The 21,408-nt window shown below is 37.4% G+C and overlaps 1 protein-coding gene across 4 annotated transcripts in view; it reads right to left on the minus strand.

Moving 5' to 3' along the window:
• Nucleotides 1–21,408, minus strand: part of LOC105427642 (FERM, ARHGEF and pleckstrin domain-containing protein 1) — a 41,138-nt gene that overhangs the window by 14,768 nt on the left and 4,962 nt on the right. For 2 of the 4 annotated variants that reach the window (XM_011639484.3, XM_011639492.3), the window contains exons 3-11: nt 19,017–19,121; nt 18,722–18,944; nt 18,437–18,560; nt 18,254–18,341; nt 18,004–18,159; nt 17,707–17,867; nt 17,360–17,434; nt 15,289–15,431; nt 2,412–14,492 (exon numbers count right to left, since the gene is read on the minus strand). In XM_011639484.3, coding sequence (XP_011637786.2) covers nt 5,851–14,492; nt 15,289–15,431; nt 17,360–17,434; nt 17,707–17,867; nt 18,004–18,159; nt 18,254–18,341; nt 18,437–18,560; nt 18,722–18,944; nt 19,017–19,121 — 9,717 coding nt within the window. In that variant the 3' untranslated portion in view covers nt 2,412–5,850. Of the gene's footprint in view, nt 1–2,411; nt 14,493–15,288; nt 15,432–17,359; nt 17,435–17,706; nt 17,868–18,003; nt 18,160–18,253; nt 18,342–18,436; nt 18,561–18,721; nt 18,945–19,016; nt 19,122–21,408 lie in introns of those variants that run through there. The other 2 variants (XM_025218355.2, XM_089078087.1) reach the window with 2 other exon arrangements.

The raw sequence follows: 21,408 nt of genomic DNA on the forward strand, positions 1-21,408 counted from the left end.
TGCGGTATTCTATCGTGCGAAGATCTGTCAGTTTGTTCATGATGTGATTTAGGGGACCCAAACACTCTTCGTTGGAAAGAGCCATCAATTTGACACTTCACTCTCCCGATATGAAAGATTTATTTATTTTTCTTTCTTCGAAGATACGTATTCACGTATTTTGCCACAAAAAGAAAAAGGGAAAACAAGACAAAGAAATATATCTAATTCAGGAATAAAATCGTTAAACGAGAGCTGATTTAATATTTCGCTATTTCTTCTTTGAGCGATCAAAAGTTAAATGCCAAAAGAAAAGATATCAAATGATGAAAATTAGAATTAAATAGATATAGAATTAAATAGTGAAAATACACAAATTGTAACTTAGAAAGAGTGATAGAATTGAAGAGTCAAAACTTGATCTCTCGACGAGGGATATATCGATGATTTTTCTTTCTGAATAAATATCGCTTTAATTACACAAGAGATAGATAGCTCACATTAAAGCATAAGCGACAAAGAACGGACATCAACACAGAATCGGATCGGCAAAAGTTGTATCTATATTTAATTACTGCTGTAAACAAAAAATTCTATTATATTTAAAAATAAAAACTAGTATTATTTTTTTTTTAAGTCGACAAACGCAGATGCTTAAAGCACTTGAGTACTATTTCTAAATCAGATAATTCAATTTCGAGTCGAATGAATAACACTTGATAATCGCATCTCGAGAGGAATGAACTTCGAACTTTATAATAACCGATGGAACCTTTATTTAACCTTTCGCACGGCGCCTAATGTTCGATTGATATATGTAGAGTATCCCAGGCATATCTTCCGTTCAATTTTGACGTTTGTTCAAAAGCATTCCCTGCAATTCTCGAGCCAACGTGTCGTGCGAGAACGGGAATATCCATGTCGCGATTTCTTCGATTCCTTCCATGCATTACATGTTGGTGTGTGCGACAGGACTGCATATGACATGCCACGTATTGAGATCAACACGCGGAAGTTCGCACGAAGGAAAACATTGACGAGGGATGGAAATCCTCGGAATTCTCCGTTATTGTTCGAGAGGCGCGACAATTTTTGGACATGTCATTGATGGGGGGGGGGGGGGAGGGGGGCGCGAAATAACACGCGTGCATTCGGTGGTCGCGGTCTGCGTATAGGGGAACGACGTCGTGTTTTACAGAAAGTAAAACTAAAGCGAGTCAATAACTTGCACGCAACGATACACACAGTGAGGAGCTGGGAAAGACACCAACAAGTGCGTGAAACGCGTGCATATGCACAGGTGCAATATCACACGATGACAGGAATCGAGTCTGACGATGCACAAATGCAGGAATCAAAAGATGGGAGAATGTATCAACGTATGTGTCAACGTGAGACCACGTGAGCGAATTCGATCAAATGAACTTAATAGAGCGAGTGAAAAGCACTTATTACAAGCACTTATCTCTATTTAGAAATAATTTCCGACTCAGGATTTCTCATTTTTCATTTATTTTATTATATTTGAATTAAATAATACGATCCAAAACGATTGAAAAATTTTCAACACGGAATGAAAAATCAATCATTCGATCGAAATGTTGATATCCGAAACGTGAATAGAATTGAGATATTTACAGCATTAATTAAACGTATTAAATTAAATATTTTTATTAATTATTTTATTAATTAAATTAAAATTTCAGCTTTTATTGATATTTACTCAATTAGATTAACTCAATATTAAGCCGATTCTAACAAAATTCGATAAAATTCCATAATAGTCTAAAAATGGAAATTTGTAAATCGGAAATTCGCAATTTCGATAGGAATCGCAAACAGTTACATAACAAGTGTCTGAAAGGTCAGAGAGAATTTCTGATTGAGTAAACTGAACGGAATGGAAAAATTATCTTCTTTTGTAATAAAAAAGGCAAATTCGCGCGATGTCTTTTTTTCTACGATTTGATAGTGTTCATATATTCTTGATCGAATTCGCCGCAGCACAGATAGTCATACATAAATGAAAACACAATGATACTAATCACGCATCAAGGGGTTTTATTCGACTAATCGCCCAGGCCGTGCCTTCATTAGACATTAACGTAACTAGACCAATATGGCAAGTATGACCTCTACACCGAATCTATTCAAAGAGATAAATTGTATGTTAACTGTTCGTCGTTTATCATGCGTAATCCTGCATCCTTCTTAAAAGTTATGTCTTTTATAAATTCGGTAAATTATAAAGTTATCAAAATATGTTTGATGAAGACATATTTATATTCGACATAACGATATGATCATTAAATTTGATGCGGATTTTAAGTTAATTCAAATCCTAATATTCGCATCAAAAGTTCTATCTACATCCGTTTCACCTGACTACACACACACACCGACATATTTAATTTCAAATGAATTTTTCCGAGTGTAATTTTTCGCTGCATGCGGGATAAAAATTTGGGGAACATTGGAAACAGATGAAAGTAAGACAGTTGTGCCGTTGCAAGTTACGGGACGGTTAAAACGATTTTTGAATTTCGAGTCCCAATTTGATAATGAATGTGATGGGAAGAACTCTTCTTTTCCAAATAGTAGTATATTTACAGAAGATCGTCTACAGAGATCTGTCCTATTTCCTCCATGCGTGGTCAGATAAGCCACCTATTCTCTTTCTATGTCGTGCTCCAAATCAGGGCCACCCGCCGGTGGCCCTGGAATTGCCGAAACCGCGACCTATTTGAGTGATTCGGCGATAGCCATTCCAATGGTCTTGCTTCGAACAATCCCCGGGATAACTGACATTCCGATCTCTTGAAATACGACGGTCATACGTACGTAATCAAAAAATTCAACGACATGACTCTGACATACATCGATGGGAAATAATGATATGTACATCAATCAGTAGAAGTAAATCAAATCGTACGAATTTAAATCTACGATTACTTAGAACACATGCGCGAATGTAAAACCGAGAATTATTATCGCGTTATCATTAGCTCGTCGAACAAAGTAACGGCTTGCCATCGTTTATCGGCACTCAGCGATCGTTTCTTTTGTTGACGGTACACGACGATTTCGTCTCTCTTCGTTATCGGAAAATGCTATGATGAATTCCTGAATGAATTATTGACTGAAATTATTGCTGCAATTAATTATATTTGCCACGAACACATTTAAAGAGGGCGTATTTTAACAAGCCTTTAAAATTAAAAGTGAGTTTTCAGCTGATATTTGAATATTGATATTTGAATCGCATTTTTACAACGGTAGAAATATTTAAAGAGCCTAAGGCCTCGGCTTTTGTATGAAATTAATTCAACCCTGCTGTTTCCGTTTAATCTATTTTGATCCATGTTCATCTTTAAGATAGAATAACTCTCTGTATGCATACAACGCTCCTAATATCTTAAAGGTTTGTAGCTCGTTATTTTATTACTGAATACACGTTTAACGGAGATATAAGAAGAATTATATTCAATTAAAATGTGGAGCTCCAATATGAAAATATTAAATAACAAATAAGTCCAAAAGCCTTATCTAAAATTGAGAAATTGGAAATAATCGTAATAATTCAAGGATATGCGATCCAAAAAGAATAAGCAAAGTCGCATCTCCGACGCGTTTAATTGTAAATTTGCGATTGTTATCCCGAGAACTCACATCACTTACTCATTTTTTTTTTTTTTTGCATAATCGATACCTACGTATATTCTACCTATCTAAGGATGCACCGAGACACGCGCGCACGTATACGCATCGTGATTCGCATTTCGGATTCATTCGCGTTTCGCTGTCATATTAAATTGTGCATATGACGAACATGGTATAAAAAACTAGGCACAATACAAGCCAATGGGAAACCCAAATGGGACTTTTTTTCTATTGCCTCGCTCGAGTCGGACTCCTTTTTAAATTATCTTTCAGTCAACCCGCAATCTTTTTTTCCATCCTCCTTTTTCCACAATTCGCTCGCTTATAAAACCGATCTTTCCCCCCCTTTCTCACTCTTTCTTTTTTTTTTTTTTTTCAACTATCAATCTAAGAAAATAAATTTATATTAGTCGCGAGTAATAAATCACACATGCACATATATCGATCTTAAATAGAAAATTCGCTAAGAAAAAAGAAAAGATCAATTCCTTTCAAAAATAGTTTAAAATACGTTTTTACTCTGAAATAAATATTGGTGATAAATAACAAGTTGTCCGTGCTTAAAGCTCAAATTTCCTTGATCTTGAGAATATATCTGTCGCTAGGTGAATAAGTTCCACGAATTAGTGATTAGACGAGGATTAGGATTAAGTTCCCACTCAAAACAGAGCGGTTGGTTAGCGGTTGGACCGTAACCAACGGGAAACAAATGCTCTCGTTCTCTCATCGAGGATAATTCCATAAAAAAGAGGCGGAGAGTATGCACCCACCGACGCCACTAGATGTGACTTTCGATGCAAAGAAATACGGTATTATACGTATTTCCATGTTTACATATCTACGTTGAGCAACTTTTCTTCCTCCTTGTAACTCGCGCGTGCGAAGCAAACCGCGGCGAAATCATGGGATTGCATTGCTGTGACTGCTTTCGAAATTCAAATATGAACTAGAAACCAATTGTCTCGACGATCTTATGTAATTTCATCTTATTTATTTACCTCGTTTTCCTTTAGGGATTTCCGTCTCGAGTAACTACCTCAAGTAACTTCTCGCTTCTCGCGACTGATTGTCTCGAATTCAAGGTCGCGTGACCGAATAGAACGTCGCACGTTCATAACGCTGATTTAGCGTTATTTAACCTTTTAATGTTGTTACGTTGATAACGCGCGATAACAATTGCATGATTACCTGCTGTAGGAGGATTAAGTGTAATAATGTAACAAAGTTACATTAATTTTTTTTTTTTTTTTTTTTTTTTTTTTTTTTTTTAAGGAAAAAGAAAAGAATGTACGTTATTCGTTCAATCTGCACGATTTTCTCCAGTAATATTGGGAATATTTCGTGTGAGAAGGGAAACGAGAGTCTGGGCCGATAGAAATGATCTATAGCGACGCGGTTCGTCTTCTTTAAATTACGATTATCCTCGAAAGTCCTATGGTCGCTCTTTCGATTCCTATAGCTTACGTCATACATTGCTATTATTACTAGAATATAACGTGTCGCGCGTAACGGTTATCGTTCTTCAACGAGTCGCACGCGTGCACGCTGATCGCGATAGATAATATTCTTCGCTTTCCGTGTTATGTGTTATGCACGAATATTACTCGCTAAGATACTTGCCTCTACGGGAGTAGGATAAGATTCCGAAGGATTCTATCGTGACGTGATAATATCAAAGTAAACCAAATCTCTAAAAACGCGTAACAAACCGTATCCGTTTTATCTTTAACCGTTATTCCGTTATTCTTAACAATTATGCTACATTCAGCTTCATGCAGCTTTTGATCATTCAGCTTCGGACTTTTCAGCCCGTAATGACAGACGTGTCCGTCTTGCTTTCATTGTTCATTGATGCCCTTGTCGTCGTTTCATACCCGTATAACTCTCGATTCTCGATCGCTTCCCAGCGCGATACCGCTGAGCAAATCGTCGTTTGAATCAAGATTGTAGAATCGCAAAAATCAGGTCAAGTCGTTGATTGATGTCGCCAGTTCGCGAAATCTCATGATCCCGTGATCTTCGTTTGCATAACAGATAATCTAAGTCGAGAATGCCAACCGGGCCGGGAAGTTTGTTAATTCTAAAGTGCGTTCAATTCCACATGCCTGGGAAAATTTTTCTAAATCGACTAGTTCGATCGAGCGTAGTCAATCACGCTCAACTTTCTTTTTCACATTTTTCTGTTTTAGTTGATCGATTATCGACGTTATTTCAACGTTGTTGCTGATGACGATGTTCCGTTCCATCTTTTGTCTCGGACATTTCGTCGTCTTCGTCATCGTCAACATCCAGACTCTGACCCTCTGTTAATAACGGTGGTGGTATGGTCGTCACATCGAAACTAGAATCGGTGCTGGAGACTATATGACCATCCTTAACTTCGAGATCGACCACTACGCGGTGTCGTCTTTTAGCGTTCTGCTGTCGTTTTCGGCGAAAGGCCCGCTGACCTCGATCGGGAGTGTGCGCCGGACTGTCCATACTAGAGGAAGTGTCACCTTCGCTCTGCGGACTGCGATTCGACGAGTAAGGCATTGTCTTCGTTCTAATCTGCGTCCTAATCGGCATAGGTGGGCTAGACGTGGTCGACTCGCCACTCAAACTCGTCGTAGAGTAATACGGGGTCGACTTTGCTCGAATCGGTACCACTACAGGTCGTTCAGTGGATCGCGTGCCCTGATACCTGCCTGCTTCGTGCGGACTTGGTTCGGAGAAGCCGCGATCAAATTTGCCCGTCGATTTTGTCGACGATTTCTCGCGCTCCGGGACGTCTCTTCGTTCTTCGGACGACCAATCGTCGTCTCCCATTCTTGATTGTAAAGTGAGATCGGCATATTTTTCATGCATGTCTTCTGAACTGTCTCCGCGACCGACTTCCATTCGCACTTTGTCACTACTGGAATACCTCATGGCGGGCACGTTATCATACAATTGATCCTCCTCATCTTCCTCGGGGATAGGCAATGCCGTGTCGTCAACACAAATTGTATCTTCGTCCGGAACAATTTGAAAGTCGTCATCAATGGTCTCATCGAATTCGTTTTGAAGAGTGATGCGAGGTGGCGAAATATCGGTAAATTCTTGAGGATAAATATTCTGCTGCTCATCGTCAAATCGATGTGAGCGATGGTGTTCGTCGAACTGATTTTCGATAAAACGTCTTGCTTCGTCGAACTCATCACCACGATTTCGAGATTGATCGTTGTCGTCCTCGACAATCACCTCGGGTTGTAAAATCTCGTGCTGTTCGATCGTAAAATTGATGGCTTTCTCCTCATGCTGATGAAACGAGGAGGAAGCCGTCGCGGGTGGAGAAGGCAATGGTGGTGACACGGGTAGCGGCAACGAAGACGGGGATGGCGGAGATGGGAGAGAGGAAGTATCAGCCGACTGGCACTTCGAATTCGGTCTCATGCTAGTCGCACTTCTCTCAGACGTGGTGGTATCGCTTTGACTTTTGTCCGCTGCGGCATAGTATTGTTGCGGTATTACTGTCGTGCTACCCGACCAATCTGAAATCGAAGCACCGAGTTCGGCCAGCGAGTTATCATCAGATTTCGTACCGGAATACTGGCAAAATTGGCGCACGGTGTTATTCGAGCTAGACCATTCGGACATAGACAAACCCATTGACGTGTCCTCGCTGTGCGACGAGCCGGTTATGTACGAATTCGATTTCGGTTTTACCGCGATTTTGACCGTACCGTCGGCTGTTGTCGCGGACGTCGAACTTTGTCCATCTTCCAAAAGAGTTGAATGCAAATCATCGTGCAATGTTCTGTTCTCGTCACTGGAATCGCTGTTTTGTTCCGCTTGGACAGGCGTCTCCGTGCTATCCGTCACTGTCACCTTTACAGCTTCCTCTGGTTTAATTTCCATATAAAACGTTTCCACGTGGCTCACTACTGGTGTTTCAAATACAGGTGAACTAGGTGGCGACGGCCAGTCCTCGGAACTTTGCAATTGCAATCGTGATCTCCTATTTGTTCGTGGCGATTTTGAATCGTCTTCATGCGCACCAACCACGTCGATAGGAATATCTGGTAACTCGGAAGATGTTCTGCGATCATCGGAAACGGATGGTAAGGCCGTGCCAGATGGAGGATCTGATGATAGAGATGGCTGATGATCACTCGACATCAAAGATTCGTCGTCAAGGCTCGGCGATCTCGAACTAGGTTTGAAGGAATCTTCCAAGTCGCTTCTATCCTGTTCCGATGTGGTCGATCGTTCGGATATTCTTGACAACGTACGTGAAAGCGAAAATGCACCGTAATTAGCCAATATTTCGGGACCAATAATAAAGGTGCCAGGAAAGTCCGCTAAATCCTCTTGATAACTGTCCTCATTTTGACCATTGCTATCCTCGGACTGTGATTGTTGTGCATTGTTTTCATCTTGAGGTGCCCAGCCCTCTTCAAGACTGGAGCTACCGGAGCTTTCTTGTGGAAACGACTTCCATGTAACGCTCATCTCCTGCTTCGGGGGAGGTTGCGAACCATTACTATTATCATCATCCAGAGAACCACTGTTACGAGCGCCTTCGATCATAGCAATCTCCCGACGATCTATTATGGGTTGTATCTGACCGATTCCTAATGGCCTAGCAATAGAACACGAACTGGAATCTGGATCTTCTCTATCCGGTGTCCAAGTATTGGTCTCTTCACTTTTTGAACGTTCAGTGCTTAATCTCAGTTTCCTGTCAATAGAAAGACGATTACTATCCGCGATCTCCGCAGTTTCTTTAGCTGGTTCATCTTCCGGTAATTCTTCCGCTGTCTCTTCATCTTCCTTCTTCATCTCCAGGTATTCTGGTGTCAACTCGACCTCCACTAATGTCTTCTCATCCATCTTATCGATACCATAATCGGGTGAACTTAGTTCACTATCTGCGCCTCGCATTTGCACTTGCGTATCGAGCGCATCGAGCGTATCTTCGCTCGTATCAAGAGAGTCCAATCGCTTATTTTCCTCTTCTTCTCGTTCATCAATCTCTTCTACCCGCACTTCCATCTCATCCTCTTCATCCTCCAGATTCATTTCATCGTCGGAACATTCTTCAATAGATATTTGTATTGGCGATTTAACCATATCTGGAGGATCATCCTGATCATAACGATTCAAAAAGAACATCTCATCTTCTCGAACCGCGCTTATAGTCACGTCAGGCACGTCATCTCTCTCAGACGGACTTCTCGAACCTTCAGTTCTGACACAAAAGTCATCTAAATGAGATGGAGATTTCGTCGATGTTGTTTCATACGTTTTCGCATTTGTCTCTTCGTCAGAAATTTCGCTCGGTGATTCAATTTGTTTTTGCTTGCTAATGATTGTGCTAACACTTTTCATGAAAATTGTAGAAATCGCTGATTGATCTCGATCCAATTGAGCATCTCTCGGCATACCAATCTTCGCTTCGAAAGTCTCCTGAGATGTCTCTTGCTCGGCACCGGATTCCGTAGAATTTTGATCGATAAATTTCGTCGCTTCCTCCATTTTAGCACTTTCTACAATCGACATTTGTGTATCGTTTCCATTAATGGGACTTATAAATGGTATCCGGCTATCTTTTTGTCCTTCATAAGGTATCGAATCGGCGCAGGTGACGATTTCGTTACATTCCGTCAATGGTGATTCTAAATACTGTGCCGAGGTCTCGGTGACAGATAGAGAATCGGTATATATCTCCGGGACAGTCGTGTGATCAGTACTATCGGATTTATGATTCGGAGAAGCCTCCATCTGAATCGAAAGCTTCGATACTGCGCTCGCGCTTTGAGCGACATCCTCGGCGGCATTTTCTTGATCCTCCAGATTCTCCGATACATCCACCGTATCGTCTTTACTAGAGAACGCATTTGCCGGCGGTAGTCTATGTACGGAAATCACTGCAGCATCCAAAGATTTCGCGCGTCGTTGAGCAGTAGGTGACTGCGTTGCACCTTGACGCTGAAGAGCGCCGATTCCACTACCTTCTGAAAGACCGAGACGTGCGCGGGCAAAGAGTATCGGTGTTTGTCCTGGCTTACGCAATACCAAAGGGGATTGAGTCAAATCCTGAACAAGTGCTGTTTTCTTTATATTGTCCTTTGTTGATTCTTTACTTAGTTCTTTTCTTAGCTCTTTACCTAATTCTTTAATTGTTTCTTTGGTCTCATCAACTGCTGTGGCTTTTTTAATATCCATTGGTTGATCAATCACTACGTCAGGTTTAACATTTGGTTTTGAATCATTTTCTTGCTTGGATTGTTTCGACTCAGCAACAGCTTCTTCGCTTGTTGTTTCCACTTTTGATACCATTTTGCCGCGTGCTGTTTTTAAATCTTGTTTTGACCCTGTATCCTTCACCACAGCAGATTTACCGTCAGTCTTGGTGACAACTTTAGATCTCTTCGGTGAAATTTTCTCTACTGAATCTTTCTTCTCTGTACTTCCCAAACTCTTCGATATTCCCAATGATTTTGGTCTCGATTTTTCAGATTTTATCGCGCCTTTAATCAACTCATCGTCGACGGATGCGGATTTTGCGCGAGTTTTTGTCTCTTCCTTTTCATCTTTTGATGGTGGTTTATCGGACAATCTGGTTACGGATTTTGATCTGCCCTTCTGTACGATACTTATCTCTGGTGATACGTCAGTTGAATCTATTATTATAATTTCTTGCGGCATTTCGCCGAGTTTCAATTTGGATTTGTCAATTTTTGTACTCACCGCTGGCGCACGTGACTCTTTTGATGCGCTCTTCTTCAGCGGCGGTTTGTCACCCTCTAATGATTTTGATTGTTTCTTAAAATCTTTTTTCGGCTCAGATTTTACTTTCTTTATTCTCTTTGGAGAAACATCTTGCACAAAGTGTTTATTTTCAACCTCTGGTGAGAGTAATGTATCAATCGGTGCCTTTTCTTCCGCCAGAGATAAAGATTTCGACCTTAATGGTTCCACGTGCGGCTTCAGCATGAAAGGAACAAACTCAGGAACTTTAAGACTATCCAACTCTAGAGCAGGTTTCACAGGCACTTCATCTAAAGGCAAATCGGCAACTGGATCCACGAAATCATCAAATCCTGTATCGATGATTTTTGGTCTCGATATTTTTGTAGCGGAATTTTTACTAACTTCCGAAAATTTCGACTCTATTCTCTCCAAAATACGTTTCGTTTTTTCGGGAATACTTGGCTTTTCCAATGTCTTCGGTTTTTCTGGAATTGGCGGTTTTTCCGACTTCATTTCCGGTGTAGCCGGTATATGAACTTCAGCTATTACAGATTGTACATTCTCTCTTTTTTGATCATCGTCAGATAATTCATCAACGACTCTTTTCGGGGAACGATCTCGTTCTTTGATCGTTTGTTCAACGCTTTTAATTTGGTCACCTGTAATAAGCATTATTTTCTCTTCGACTTTTTCGCTGCCAGGAATTTCAGGTAATGGTATTTTCTCGATGCTATCTTGCTTTTCTAAACTATCATCCGGTGCTTTCAGACTATCCTTTTCAATTTTCGCCTTACGTTCCAGATTTTGCTTCATTTCCATACCAACAATATCAGCAAAATTCAAAGCAGCTTTCGCTTTAGTATCTGCCGTTTTTGCAGTAGGAGATTTAGATACTCCATCGAGAGATTTTTTCTTTTGTATCACAGAAACGATAGTTACATTGGAATTAGTCGGCGATTTTTTGGGCGAACGTTTTTCAAGAGCTGAAATAATTGTGATATTTGACTCTACTGGCGACAATTTCGAAGGCTTTTTATCCAAACTCGAGGATTTTTTACATGTGTAATCTTCGATGATAACTTCGGCTCTATTTCTGTCTAACGAGCCGCCCTTTTGCGAGAGTTTCTCAGGAGATTGAGTCTTCGTCTTCGAAGGACTTCTCTTAGTAGGTGATAAACTACAAATAATACTCTTTGGATCTGTCGGCGAGAGTTTCGATGTTGGACTTAAAATACTTTTCGGCTTATCTGAAGGACTCAATATCGATTTCGGTCTTGCGGTAGCACTGCTCTTTGATTTATCTGGCGATAGTTTATTACTGGCTTTGTCTATCGAAGAAAGTTTGGTCAGATCAAAATACGGGAGATCTGTTACCATTTTCAAGGGCAACTTTGGCAAATCCTTGGCGAGGCTCTTGATATTCTTCGAAGTTTTACTGCTATCCGATTCAGATTTCTCGTCAGATGCCGTGCCGTTCATAACATGCCTCTTATGCAAAGTGTAGGGAATATCAATGTTAGTTTTCTGCATTGCCGCGCTATCCGAAAACGGTTCTTCATCGCCGGAATCGGCTGGTGTCAAGTCTATAGACTTTTGATGCATCAGCATGTGCCGTTTATTGTTGGATCCTAATCTCTGTCGCGCCGGATTCGGATCACTCTTTGTACGTTCTACTGGCACATGTCCAGGCAATGCAGTTTCCTCGAACCCTAGTACAATGCCACCGACAACCTTTGGTTCGTATTCAGCGAATACGGTTTTCGACTTCAAATTCTCCACTTCATGTGGCACGCCGATAACAGTTTCTGTACGAGATTCGATGGACAGTTTTGCTTGCCGTTCGCGTTCCCGTCTTTCATCATCTTTCCGCGCTTTCTCTAAACTTCTCCAATCATCGCGTTCTCGTGGTTTCTCTTCTGACTTGCCTTTCTCGATTTTACTTCTGCTCCTCTTCTGATCTTTGTATTCTGTTTTTTCGATGTTTTTCCTACGTTCCGTACTATCGAAGTCCAAGTACTCGAGACTTCTTCCCTCTCGCGACTCCAAACGCCCCAAATATCTTCGCTCATGCGAGTCCAATTTCTCCAGGCTCTTTCGTTCGGCGCTCCTAGATTCGATCTTTCTGTCATAAGTTCGTTCCCTTTGTTCATAGCGCTCCAAGGATTTCAAACGTTCGATCGCTCGTGGATCGAAGTCGAACTTTTGAGAATCAAGTCTTTCTATGCTCATCCTCCGTTGTTCCTTCGGAGTCAATCGCTCGAACGGGCTTCTATTACCAGAATCGAAGCGTTCTAAAGTATGCCTTTGATCGTAATCGATAGAAGCGGCTCTGTTTTTTCTTGTTTCTCGAGAATCGATTCGTTCGATACTTCTCTCTCGGCGTTCTCGCGTATCCGCATGCCGATGATTACCTCTCTCCTTGGGACTCTTTAAATACTCCATGCTACTACGTAGCCCTTGAGAGTCTAAACGATCGACGCTCTTACCACGCGATTCATAGAAATCACTGTAATAAAAGGCACTCTTTTCCTTCGAATCTAGGTGTTCATAATTCTTCTCGCGCACATCGAGCCGCTCGATGCTTCTACGTAATTCGCGCATATCAATTCGATCTACACTACGACGACCATGGCTGTCCGATCTTCGTTCGCGCGAATCGAGTCGATCTACCGAACGACGTTCTCGCGAATCGTTCTTATCCACTCGCCTATAATCTCTCGAATAATCCCGCTTTCGTTCTTCCTTTTCAACACTTCTACGCTCCTTTGACAAAACCTTTTCGATCTTAACGTCAGCGTCTCTCGATTTCCTATCTCTAGACTTGTGTCCCCGACCTAAACTACCTGTTTCAACATATAATCGCGGCGGATGGTCATCCAAGCTAGCGATACTGCGCGCCCTAGTTGTTCTACCCTTTACACCATGATCCAATATAGTTTTATTTCCCTCAACCGGGCTCAAGTCGTCATCTATTCGCGACTTTGGACGCATAATACCCTCGTCTCGCAAAATCTCCGAGTCTACATGAGTAATCTTGTATTTTGGCTTTAAATTTTTTAACTCGTTCAGGACAGAAATCTTTTGCTTTTGTACCTGCATCACCACGGGATCTTTCCTGGCAGAATCCTGATGCGGAATACCCGTCTTGGACTGTTGTTCTACGGAATTTGCGTGTCTCGTTTCGAATTTGCGTTCTATTTGAGTGCCTGACCGTTGTATCCTGGATTCGGTGATGACGAAATCACCATCTACTTTGGATACAGCTGAGTACCGATCGATGGACTTAGTTTTAGAGTTCTTGAGATCAGTAAACGCGGATTTGTATTGTTGTTTTTCTGAAGGTTTTAACGATCTATGTTTGACGAAAGAATCGGTCTCGGAATCCATTTGGAACATCTCGTGCTCGATTTCTTCGTCGCTCTGATCGGATATTGGTTCGTGTTCATCGTGCGGGCTGGAATACGATTCCGGATATTCGAATTCATGTTCGCGTTCCAAAAGCTCGTAAGAATCGTGCGAGAGATCGTCGTGCGACAAATCTCCAGCGGGACCCGATTCCTCATGGCCCGATTCGGTAGACAACGACGACGTTCCCGGGTAGGAACTGCTGTAGACACGCTCGGGAACAGAATCATGATCTAAAGAAGGTAATTTCGAACTAGCGGCGCTATATGAACGATTACTCTCATCGTAACGTGTTATGGGGTTATCTAGTTCACCCTGGGAAGCTAATTGGAATGGATCTAACGGGAGGTCCGCGGTGACTTTGTCGTCCCGCGACCGCGCTTTACCGGAGTCTTCGAAACTAGAAGCATACAATTCGCGACAACTAGCCGACCGTTGCCAGGGGTATCTGGGCAGAGGTCGTGGTGGTGGGAATTCAGGAGGACTGCTGTTAGAGAGGCTGATACGACCTGTTGATGAAATCCGTTGCTGGCTGGTAGCATGTATCTGTCGCTGTGCTGGGACCTGGCTGGGGGTGGCTGGTGAATGGACGTCGATAGAGGTGAGCGTCCGAAATGACGTAGCTGTGTCTTCTCGACGGTGAATCCCTCCCATCGAGACACTCGTCACAGTCGTCGGAGAATCCAGTGTCATCGAACCGCATGACAGAGATAGAGCTGGGGTTGCCAGGGCTGGAAAGATCATATCGTATGATATAAATTCTTTTCCATTCACGCGACATTATGGATTTTTTGAATGTAACTCTCATGTGATTACACCTCTGTCATGTTAATTATTTTAATGAACATTTTAATTAATGAAAGAACCGTTGTGCGGGAAAAATGAATCTATCTCGTGCACACTTCCTTTCATTTTCTAAATATCATAAACAATTAATGAATGATTAGAACTATAATATTATTATATAATTCAATACAATTATATAATTCAACCAATATATCATTTTAATGGTATAGTAACATAAATATATCATATAAATATTCCATATTTATATTAAAAACTGCTAATGTTGTTTTACTATTTCAAAGAAAGCTAATTGATATTTAATCATTTCTAATTACTAATTTATTTTCTTCATATAAAACTATTCTTCATACAAAATCTCATATGAACATTCCTCAATTCAAAATCTTTAATGTACATATATTTCAAAAATTACCTAGATCAATATCAACAAAATATAATCATAATCGCAGATGCATATAATTCAGATTTTCTTACATTATAATTTTCATGTACACATACATATGTATTTCTTATAAACATAATAAATCTCTCTTACAAAATCCGTTGAAAACGGAATCTATTTAAGATATGCTATTCTACTCTACCATTACAATACTTTAGTTATGATACGGTGAAAAGAAATGAGGCTAGAAACAGATGGACAGAAATAGAGAGCCAAAGGGCGGAGAAATTAAAAATAAAGCGTTTGTTGTGGAGGTTGGTGTCGGTCATGGTACATACCAGGATCGCCGAGGGGCAGGAGGGGGTGGGCAGAGATGCTGGAGCTGCCCATAAGGGAGCTGCTTGGAGTGGCCCCACGATAGCCTCCCCCCTCCGAGCCCTGCAATGCCCTACCACCGCTAGTCTGCCGGAACGAATTGGACCTGCGAGCAAGAGAGAGTCAAGTTCAGCATCAGACTTAGGCTATCAAATGCCAAGCCTGTGTTTGAAACTAGCTTATCCCTTCTTTCTCTTTCGTTATCATCAACGATTGTTAAGGAAAAGAAAAGAAAAAAAAAAAAAAGAAAAAGAGAACAGCCTCGACTAACCGATGCTACAATGCAAGGGATTGTGCGAGAGATATCGATTTTCCTACCAATATCCATATATTGAAATGCGATGCAATAAACATAAATAGATTATTTCTGATACGATACACGGTTAACACCGTCGTTAAGTAAATCTTTTACTGCAAATAGTTCCTGTTGTCAATACGTTAGAGAATCATTTTCTATGCTAAATTGCACAATAAGATAAAAATGTCACGTAAAATTTTTAAATTATATATATATATATATATACACACACACCCCGCAATTTATATAAATATATATATATATATATATATATATATATGTATATATAAGTATATATGTATAAGTAAATCAACATGAAAATTATGTGCGATATCGCGAGTGCAATCGAAAACTGTGACTTACTAGAATTTGGGAACAAAATGAAAAGACAGCCATTATTTTTAATGAAATACAAAATTGTAAAAGAGAGCTGTCCTACTTTTAAATATCATAGAATATATTCGGAAACATTAATTAATATAAGAAACTTTATTTGCGCGTTCACAAATGGGCATACGTGCAGTAATTATATTGTGTATATAATTATATACACAAGAGAAATATCTTGCGTGTTCCAAAGCATAAATGAGTATAAATAAGAGTGCACTTTTAAAATAAAACTCAATATCCTATTTAGATTTTGCATTCAATTTTTATACTTGTAGATAATTGTACATAGATAATAAAAAATTCATATTTTATTCTATTTGATTTTCGTACAATCTATAATTATTACTCTTAAGATGAAAATCTAGAAACAAAATATATATATAAAAATACTTCAATGCACATAAATCTGTCTTTAGCAATCTGATATCTGATACGTAATCTGATCTGATACATATAAAAATACCAAATATTTTAACTTATTTATAGATGTGTAAATAAATTTTTGTGCGTTTTATATATAAATATATACATTAGTCCTTTTATTAGTTGGTACTTCGATTATATGTACGAAGGTGTTTCTTAACCGTGCATCGATATCGCACAGCAAATGAAAATCTGCTGGCGGTATATACAAAAATAATTTTTTTTCCTTTCCTCGATTGCATTAATAATAGACTATCTTCTATTTTAAAGAACAATCTACTGCTATGGACAAATATCTTGTTGGATAGAATTGTTAGGGCAGTGAAATATATAGTACTTTGCTGTGTATTATTAAATACAACAATAAATAATTAGTGATCACGCTATTGAGAGAGGGTACACTCATCATTCGGGTTTATCGTGCCTGATGGTGAGCCTGACTCCCCGCCACCCCTGTCCGAGCAGGCAACACTGACAAACGGAAATATAAAAGTGGAGATAGTAAATGGTTTCCGTTATGGAAATTGGAAACATTTGGATAATACATACATACATACATATATGTAAACATACAAAAGGGACATACATGCATACATATGTGCATATATATGTATATATATATATATATATATATATATATGTGTGTACATATGTATGCTGTATGTATGTATGCATATATGTACGTATGTATGTACGTATATATATGAATATATAAATACCGACTTGTATCCCGGCAAAAGCAAGACCGTGCCACCTCCTATTTTATCCACAAATTTGGTGCGTTCATTAATAAAAATCTCAATAGTACAAACTAACATTAGGGAAACAGTACGCAATGGTCTGCATGCACTATCTACATATTACATAGGTGTCCAAGAACACTTTTAATTATTCCAAACTTATCAATCCTTTGAAGGACTTACCTTTGAAATGTCTGCCTCTTCACATAATTATCTCGAACAAATTCAACAATTTGTTTTTGAGTTTTGCCGCTATACCTAGTAATATAAGTGCACAATAATGTAGAGATATTTCATATATGTATACATACAGCATACACGCACACATGCACACATATGCACACCCGCATACATACAAACACATATATTCACACAACACTATGTTTATTAATGAGCTTATAATTATGTTTTAAAAATTAAATATTTAAATATATGATATTTATATTTATTTAATATTTTGTATATTAAAAATTAGACGTTAACTTTTTTTTAAGAAATATAATATTCTCTTGGAGATAATTTGACATTACCTGAACGATGATCCACGGCTAAGCACTCTAGTTTTCTGTCTTACAACTCTCTTAACTACAGAGCAACGGAAAAAACCATGATTTTCTACACATTTTTTCCAAAAATTTTTACATTCATTACGTCCCTCAAAGAAAAATTCGACCGTATCCTTGTAGTATCCCTATAATCAAAACGTGAAATGATTACATGATTGTGATAAAAACAAAATATTATGTTCAATAAATTAATTAAATGTGAATTAAATTAATTTAATGTGAAAAAATTAATTTTAAGTAGTAGGTATTTTAAATACTTACGTAACCCTCAGGATGCAATTTGATTAAAAAACGTTTTCGTTTAAAACTGATTTTTCTGATTTTGGCCCAACTAAATGTATTTATCTTAGTGTAATTTTGAAAAACTACAATGCCCATATGTGCCACTGCGAGATTTAATGGAACATTTTCATGATCCTAATATAAAAAAAGCCAAAGATATATAAAATATTTTAATACGCAAGTGTTGCACAAGAATAATTTTTTTATTAAATCTTTTAATCTCGCATACCTTAGCAGGATGCATTTTCATTCCATATAGTTCGCAACGCCGAGCTGTTTCTAAGAGATTGAGATCTGCTTCTGCAGGGGATTGACCTCTGTTAACATTAAAATAACAGATATACAAATCAGCATTAATAGAAAATTATTCATTTAACAAAATATAATATATAATAAAATATATATTTCTTACGCATGTTTCTTGTGATTCTCCATAATACGTCGTTCCAATTCTTGATCCTGATGAGGCACAAATTTATATGTTGATAAATATGTATGATCTGGATAGTCTTCTATCACATAATCCCCGCATTCAGCTACAAAGAAGAAATTAATAATCAAAAACGTAGATCGCAAATCTTTATTGAACAAAATAATAACGAAATCAAAATATATAAAACAATTACTGAATTGATACAATTTGTTAAACTTGTATTTAAAACTAATAAAAGGAACGACAATATATAATTATAATTACCCTGAACAATATAACTGGCCATCAATGCTGCTGTGTTATCATTGCATTGCAGTAAACCTTGAGCTAAATCCCGTTTGATTTGTAGACAGAATAAATATCTTGTAAACTCCTCCTCAAGCTGTGCAGGATCTGGTGTATAAAATTTAACACAGAACCTCAATAGCGGATCGATAAGAGACAAGCCAACTTGTCTACACACTGGTTTCTCCAAATCCAACCAATACTGTAAATATCAATTTTTTTAATTTTATTCTTCAACAAAGAAATATTATTTGCATTAAGAATCACATCTTACTTTTGTCAAATTTGGCTCTTGATACTCAAGACCAAAATAATCCGCTTCTAAGAGATGCAATTGTTTACAAACTTGATCAAATAACACTCTACCTAGTGCTTTGGCCTGAAATATTTAAACAATAAAATTTACAAAATGTGATAGGACTATCATAAGCTTTGTTACAATTAAATTGAATTACAAAATATTCTACTACATTATATATCTATAAATAATTGTCGCACAAAATATGTCAATTGAAAATGTAATTGAAATGCTATAGATGCGCCCGATAATCTTATTATACCCTTATTATAAATCAGTAAAGGTAAGATGTTGAGACACAATTATTCTCTAAAGAAATAACCAACACGTTGCAAGCACATTGTAAATAAATAATCAATAAATGAATATACATATTTCACACACATTCAAGGATATCCCCCATTTCATACATTATATGCTCCAATAGCTCATTCTTCTGGAAGTATATGCACACTCTATACAACGTATGTGCTAAGTACTTTGTCAATATAAAAATATATAATAATTCAATAAAATTTTTCAAATGTACATAACGAAATATCTCGATTATCAAGATCGAGTCTAAATAGATTCTTTTGGAAACTTTTAGGAAATACAAGTCCAGTTTATTTACGCTTTAACATAAATATGATGACTTAAAAAAAATCTCACAATATCAAAATTGTAAGTATACAATTTTTTTACATAATTGAAAGATGTATTAGAAAAACGATTAAAAGAATGAAAGTCTTGGGTATCGGAATTTTAAACTAAAGAACTTCATGAAGAAGATTCTAAGAGGCTTTGTAATCAATGACACTTGACCTAGATACATGAAGTAAATAGTTTAACATGCTTAACAGTAAATATAAGATGATAGAATTAATGCACATATGCAGACTTCTTGATTATATAAAATAAAAGAGATGAACGATTACAAGTTTAAGTTTATATAAAAGTGACAAACGCACAATACAATAAAAAACCATTAAATAATATATATGGTTTACGGAAGAGTAGATTATATCAAAGGCAGAGAAATGTGAACTCGGAAAGATTATTTAATGACATTTTAATACATAAACACACATGGATGCACACGACACAGACAAGTAGCAGTTTATACGCGCGAGTGCAATAACGGGGGAACACACATTCAATTGACGTATAATGTAGAATTATGAAGGTACAATAAGATATTCAAGCATCATTCAATGTCATTGTAGAACACTTATTGCGACAGTTTCTATAGAGTACAAGAAAGCATCTTTTATAAATAATATTATAGAAGTAAGTATTTCCACATACAGTTCGTACATTTTATATAAACAATGCATACGAAGGTGTCAGACAAAAACATCCTATGCCATGCGAAGAGCAAGAGCACAGAATATTCTTAGCTTATATTTATTTATGGGTTTCATCATGACCTTACACAAAAACTCTTGTGTTTTTATTTTTCTATAAAAACACAATATAAAAGATATTTTAAGAAGAGCAAATTCAAAACTTTGTGTTTCAAAACTGAAACTCTATTAGTAAAAAGAAAATAGGATTGTATGCGTCATATGTCAAAACATAATTGACAATAACATAAAAATTTTGTAAATTGTTCTACTGTCTTTTTGAATATTTGCATAAAAACTGAACACAATTTTTTGTAATATCAGTACGTAATGTTTGAAAATTATCTAATTTTAAATTGATTCTTATGGAAAGAAATATTGCAACACTAATATAGAATACATATTTAAAAATTTTTTAAATTGTTTTATATATATATATATAAAATTGATTGTTTTTATATTTCACGTAGATATCTTTAATAATATTGTATAATATTGTATTTTAATAATAATGTTTTCACACGAATATTTCTTTCAAAATTATGTAGGATTTGCGAGTTATCACAGTGTTGTGATATTGTTAATTCATGAACATTGTAATTTACTTCATCAGGATGAAAAGCAATCTGAATTGTTCCTTTAATGTTTAAGTTATTCGATATCTATAGTAACTCAAAATCTTATAAATATTATTTTTGCTTTTTTATCATTAATTAAGAAAGTATTTGTAACTAAAAATTTTCGTCATGCATTAGAAAAAATATTATATATTTATAAATATATTCTTTCACAAAAATGTTAAAAACTCTAGATAATATAAACTCTAAATTAAATATATATATATATATTATATATATTATATATAAATTAAATATAAATATATATATTATTTTATTTATACTTTAACTTTTTTGCAATTTAAATTTATTTATTTGTTATATAGAAATGTTCTTTTTATAAATTTTGATCAATATTCGCTATTTTTATGCGTATCTGATAATTTAGATTATTACAATTTTATTGTATTACCATAAACATTTACT

This window comes from Pogonomyrmex barbatus, unplaced genomic scaffold, assembly GCF_055798465.1.
Source record: "Pogonomyrmex barbatus isolate J1 unplaced genomic scaffold, ASM5579846v1 scaffold21, whole genome shotgun sequence".
NCBI lineage: Eukaryota > Metazoa > Arthropoda > Insecta > Hymenoptera > Formicidae > Pogonomyrmex > Pogonomyrmex barbatus.